The 6000-nt window shown below is 43.9% G+C and overlaps 1 protein-coding gene across 1 annotated transcript in view; it reads right to left on the minus strand.

Moving 5' to 3' along the window:
* ARHGAP18 (Rho GTPase activating protein 18) overlaps nucleotides 1-3586 on the minus strand; it is a 135717-nt gene extending 132131 nt beyond the window's left edge. The window contains exon 1 of the mRNA XM_052645573.1: nucleotides 3453-3586. Coding sequence (XP_052501533.1) covers nucleotides 3453-3565 — 113 coding nt within the window. The 5' untranslated portion in view covers nucleotides 3566-3586. The remainder of the gene's footprint in view (nucleotides 1-3452) is intronic.
* Between the last annotated feature and the right edge of the window lie 2414 nt (nucleotides 3587-6000).

Raw genomic sequence — 6000 nt, forward strand, 5'->3', positions numbered from 1 at the left:
AAGAAGAAAAATACTATTGATGTTGCTGCTGCTACCGCTAAGTCACTTCAGTTGTGTCCGACTCTGTGTGACCCCACAGACGGCACTACTGATGTTAATATTTATCAAATATCAGCAAAAACTGATAAGAAGCAAACAAAACAAACAGCTCTTCTTAAAATGACAGGCAAGTCAAGGCAGAATAGTAAGGATAGCCAAAATGCAGTATTTTTTGAAAAACTGCTTTGCAAAAGTAAACATTAAAAAAACCTACTTGACAATTAACAAGTAAATAAAGTCTTATAAATATAGCTACTCATAAAAAGTGGTTTCCTCTGGAAACATTTGACTATGTACAATTCAGTCAGAACTAGTATTAGCATATTTCTTCAAATCCTAATGTTTTCAAGATACATAACAAAAAAAAATTGAAAGCAGGATTCTGTAACTATTTGAAAGACTCTAACCAGGGCCGGGCTTCTCAGGTGGCGCAGTGGTAAAGAATCACCTGCCAATGCAGGAGACACAAGAGATGCGGGTTCGATCCCTAGGTCGGGAAGATCCTCTGGAGTAGGAAATGGAAACCCACTCCAGTATTCTTGTCTGGAAAATTCCAAGGACAGAGGAGCCTGGTGGACTACAGTCCATGGGGTCGCAAAGAGAGTCAGACACGACTGAGCACACACACAGCAAAAACAAGAGTAGCAAGAATTCCTTAATCAAATAAACAATGACTATGTCCTGATAAAGAGCGATAATGGAATGGAATGGAGGGAATTTTAGACTAACAGATAACTTACAAAATTAGCTCCTTACTATCTCAGCTTTCCCAAAGACCAAAAGAACAATTAAAAAAAAAAAAAAAAAAGGATTTGTTAACTTAGGTCTAAAACTCATTTTCTGTAAGTATCCTAAATCATATATATAATCCTTTATACTTATCAAACGGCATATAATGAGTTCATCTAATTGAACTTTTGAATAAGTAGTTCATCAAAGTGCATATTATTTAGAAGAGACAAAGTCTTACAAAAAGCCAAATTAGACTTCTGTGCTGCCTTCAACAAATGTTAAATAGGTGGACACAGAGTCTAACTTCTGCCTCTTTTTAAGAGGTTTTATTTTGGTTTGGTTTTTGAAGCGCTTTTTTAAATAGGCATCTACCTTGCACCTTGGGGCAGCTTGCCAATGCTTAAAGTACAAGCTGAGCACCCCAGCCAGAGCCAAAGCCTTGTGTACTGCCTCTCCCCCATCACCATCTTTAAGGGATCACTCCTGATGCCACTCCTCCTTCAAATCCCTCCTCCTTCCACCTACCCCAACTGCAATATCTCAACCCTTCCAAACTAAAGAAGGTGCCTCCCAAAGAAACACTGAGCTTATCTGATAAATTAGTTCATGTGCTTAAGGGTAAAAGCAAAAAGGACTGTCCCTTTTCTCGCCTCTCCTCCCAGCCCTAAAACAAAGGCTCCCATCTTCTCCAGCAGAGGACTCTGATTCAGTGGTGGGAACTGGCACCAGTATGGGCAAGCAATATGGCAGCCAGTGGTGGGGAGGGGGGGCCTGAAAAACATCTGGTGCTGCCATCCCATGGAGAGCACTCAGTCTGAGCAGCTGCCCACCCTGCAGCCTCTTGACTTTGCTCTAACCTAAGCTGAAAATGGTGGGTTTCCTGGTGGCTGAGTGGTAAAGAATCCACCTACCAAAGCAGGAGCTGCAGGTTCCATCCTTGGGTCAGGAAGATCCCCTGAAGAAGGAAATGGCAACCCACTCCAGTATTTTTACCTGGAGAATCCCATGGACAGAGGAGCCTGGCAGGCTACAGTCCATGGGGTCTCAGAATTTGGACACAACTGAGTGACAACAAGGCTGAGAATGACCCATCCGTTCCTATCCTTTGTCCCCACAACCCACTCAAGTATCGGTCACCCACAAGAGGCAGCTAAGCTCCAAACACAGGGTAAAGTCTCCGTATCTCAATACGCAAAGCCCTAGAGAAGACCTTTCGAAAAAGCCTAATTCCTGAGGTTTGAGTCAAGGTAGAAGTGAGAGGTCAGGCCTCAATGTCCCTAAGGTTCTTTTCACTCAAGATCCAAAATTCAGCTCACATCCTCAGGCCATTCCAGAGTAAAGCCTCTGGAGAATGTGCTAAGTCGGCACAATTCTGGCAATTTGGACTGTCAAGCGGAGTCCAAGTTATGGACAATAAGCATTGCTGTCTGCTTACTGCTGAAAGGTTACTATCCCCTTAGTGCACTACAAAAAAAAAAGAGGTTGAAAACACATTATGAGCTCTCAGACAAAATACTTAAAAAGACAGAAAATAAAATAACACACCCAAAGCACAAGCAGCAAATCCCTTTTATCTTTGGAAATGAATTAATTCAACAGAATACATATGGTAGTTGCTATGTAAGGAAAAAGTCTAGTCAGCCTGGGAATCTAAGGCAGAATATTACAGCCATTCCTTTGATTTTTATTCTCCTCCCCCATATCTGGGGATTTTAAAATAAATGAAAGAAGGCATTATTCCAGCTTAAGACCTAGGCATAAGTCACAAAAGAACAAAGAAGGTTTTATTATCACATTAAACATCAAGGAGGAAATGTGCTTACTGATAATTAGTGTCCTACCCTATTAGGTTAGCATTTGCTGTTTGTAAGCTTCTGGTCCAATATTTACAATTTATATCTAATATGGAGGTAAAAAATGTTCAGCTAGTGAGAAGGTCATTAAGGAAAGGTAAGGGGGAAAAAAAAAACTTGAAAAAACAGCACAAAGTACACAGAGAGAAAGGTACTCTTTGCACCTCAGTGGTCTATAGAATATTCGCCCCCTCTACCTATAAAGTGAGTTAACATTAACCACAGGTCACTCTGGTAGCAGAGAACTACTTCCTAACAAAACCTTTCTGAAAGCTCCCCCAATAACAACAAAAGAATCTACATACACCAAAGAATGTGAAACATACTGCCACAGGCCAGTGTCTTGGGCTTTCTGCCTAAGAAGTTTGCTTTCAGCCAGAAGAGGGGGAAAAAAACATACTGTAACAACAACAGATTGTACAATGAACAGCCCTCCTGCTTGTTGGCACTGTTCCCAAGCAGCAGTTTCAGTGGCTGGGCCTTGGGCCCATTCAAGAATTCCATCTCACAGGAAGTGTTTCAAATATAGTTATTTGATCTTTTAGCATTTGCAAATGCACCTGCTGAGCGAGGAGCCTGACAGCCATCGCCCCAGCTCCTTCCTATCCGTCTTCACCAGTCATCGTAGAGGCGGTTTCGGACTCAAACTAGGTGAGATGTAAAGTACAGAAAGCCCCAGTCAAACATTTCTGCTGCTGCACGAGGTTGGGCGCGACCTGCGGCTGTCGCTTACTTTCTACCCACACCAACTTCCCTGTCACTTTCTTCCCGGAGGAGCAGGTAAGAGCGTTTTGTTTTGTTCTCTGGCTTTCGAGTGCCCAGGCTTACCTCGAGGCGGCTTCCTCCCCGCCCTTGCCATGGCTCCCCCCCAGGGCCTGGTCCTTGCCGCTGGGGTGGTAGGCAGTGAGCACAACTGCCTGGGAATTGGAGAGCCAGCTCATGGTGAGAGAAGGGGCATAATTTCTGCGATCCTGACACAGAGGAGGGAATGAAGTTCTTGGCTCGCCCGGCAACTCGGCTCATTAGCATCCGCCGGCTCCGCCCACCGAGGCCTGCGATACACATGGGAGGGGCGGGGCCTCTCGGCGCGCGGCCGCGCCTCTCCAATCGGGAGACCGGTGACTCAGAGCCATGGTCCCAGCCCCGGACCAGCCCAGCCCCGGACCAGCCCAGTCCAACAGGCCGCAAGTTAAAGGGTGGGGGTGTAGGGGTTACTGGTTGCCCCCTCCCCCAAGTTATTCTGATCTGATTAAAACTGCCAGGTTGTAGCCGCCTCTCATTCTTGTAAGGACAAGTTTTCTTGGTTAGGAAACAATGAATTGCCGCAGAGCCTTTTTTTTTTTCTTTCTTAATTCCTGTTTCCATCTGATAATTTCTGCTACTTCCATGTAACACGAGTCAGAGCTTTTCTTAACCCCTTCACGTCAGCGTTAAAATTAACCATAGCAAAACCCAATGAACCTGCCTAGCAGACAAGAGAGGCTACCTCTTGTGTCCGGTTAAAAATGTCCTCATTAAAAAGATGTGCACCTGGAATGTCACCTTCTTTCACATAAAAGCCAATGCCAAGTTTACCTTTTGCTTTTAATAAAACACCCTTCAGTACCAAAAAGAGATGCATCTACCAAAAGTGTTAAATGGCATTGTTGAGAATTAAAAAAAAAAAAGTACTTACTATTTGTTGAGCACCTACTATATGCAAGGCTCTCTCTGTGACAGGTGTTGTACATGTATTATCTCATTCAATTCAGTTAAATTCTCTCTCTCCTCCCCCTCTTTCTCTCCTCCCCCTCTTTCTCTCACACACATATACATCTTATAACACCGGTATCATCTGCAGGAAAGTGAGGCTGAAGGGCTGATTAAGCACCTTCTCTCTCCACTAGTTGGCCCCTGCTTCCCTGGTGACTCAGTGGTAAAGAATCTGCCTGCCAATGCAGGAGACACAAGTAGAATCACTGGGTCAGGAAGATCCCCCAGAGAAGGAAATGGCACCCACCCCAGTATTCTTGCCTGGGAAATCCCATGGACAGAAAGGAGCCTGGGGTCTATGGGGCCGCAAAGAGTTGGACAGGACTACAACTAAGATAACAATTGATCTGTGCTAGAGCTAGATTTGCACAGAATTCTAGGCTAAAATCCATTCTTTTTAACCACTATCCTGTTTTTTGTCCTGTAGATAAGGAAACAAATGCAAAAGTTATTAAAAATGTAAGATTTTTCTGTCCTTTCTCCTCTAAAAAAAAAATTCTATTCTCTTCTATATATCTAGTAGCCTGAATTGAAGTAGCGTTTGTTGTTCATTTTCATGTCTATTAGTATTTGTATTCAAACTTTCTTATAAATAAGTTGTCAGCTTCATCATTCCATAAAAATACTGTTTATACTTTTTATTATTTAAAACGATCATGAGAAATAAGTACTTTATTCATATTTACACAACTTAAAGTACCAAAAATTTTTTATTATTTTTTAAATCCTCTTTGGTAACTACAGTGAACTCCCATTTATAAGTCTTCCCAAAAAAGCTTATTATAGCTTTCTCCCTCCCCTCTGTCCATAACTAGTTGGTCAATCTTTGCACAAATGCCTCCACCAGGCTCCACCTATCGTCTTGCTTCCTCCTCATAATTATCTGACACATCATTATCACAACCAAGCACAAGCCCTAACGATGTTGCTCCACACTTAAAAACTTCCACTGGCTCCCCATCGGAACCATTGTTTCCCAGAACCAGTTCCAAACTTTTGAGAAGAGTGCTGTACGTTCTTGCCCCCTTACTCACACAAGTCTTGCCATGGCTTCTGCCAGACACCCCTCTCTCTGGTCCCACTGTCATTCCTTTCTGTCCCTTCTATATCTAACTTGATCCTTCCATATAGTGGGTCTTTAGGGACTGCCACATAGTGGGTCTTTAGTGACTGCTTTAGTGACTGCTAAAAACCCACTATGTGGAAGGATTAAGTTAGATATAGAAGGGACAGAAAGGAATGACAGTGAGAGTGGTGTGGACCAGAGAGAGTGGTGTCTGGCAGAGGCCATGGCAAGACTTGTGGAGAAGGCAATGGCACCCCACTCCAGTACTCTTGCCTGGAAAATCCCATGGGCGGAGGAGCCTGGTGGGCTGCAGTCCATAGGGTCGCTAAGAGTCGGACACGACTGAGCGACTTCACTTTCACTTTTCACTTTCATGCACTGGAGAAGGAACTGGCAACCCACTCCAGTGTTCTTGCCTGGAGAATCCCAGGGACGGGGGAGCCTGGTGGGCTGCCGTCTCTGGGGTCACACAGAGTCGGACATGACTGAAGCGACTTAGCAGCAGCAGCAACAGCAGTGACTGCTGACCAGTAAAGAACTGAATGAATTTAGTATGCC

Source organism: Budorcas taxicolor, chromosome 9, assembly GCF_023091745.1.
Source record: "Budorcas taxicolor isolate Tak-1 chromosome 9, Takin1.1, whole genome shotgun sequence".
NCBI lineage: Eukaryota > Metazoa > Chordata > Mammalia > Artiodactyla > Bovidae > Budorcas > Budorcas taxicolor.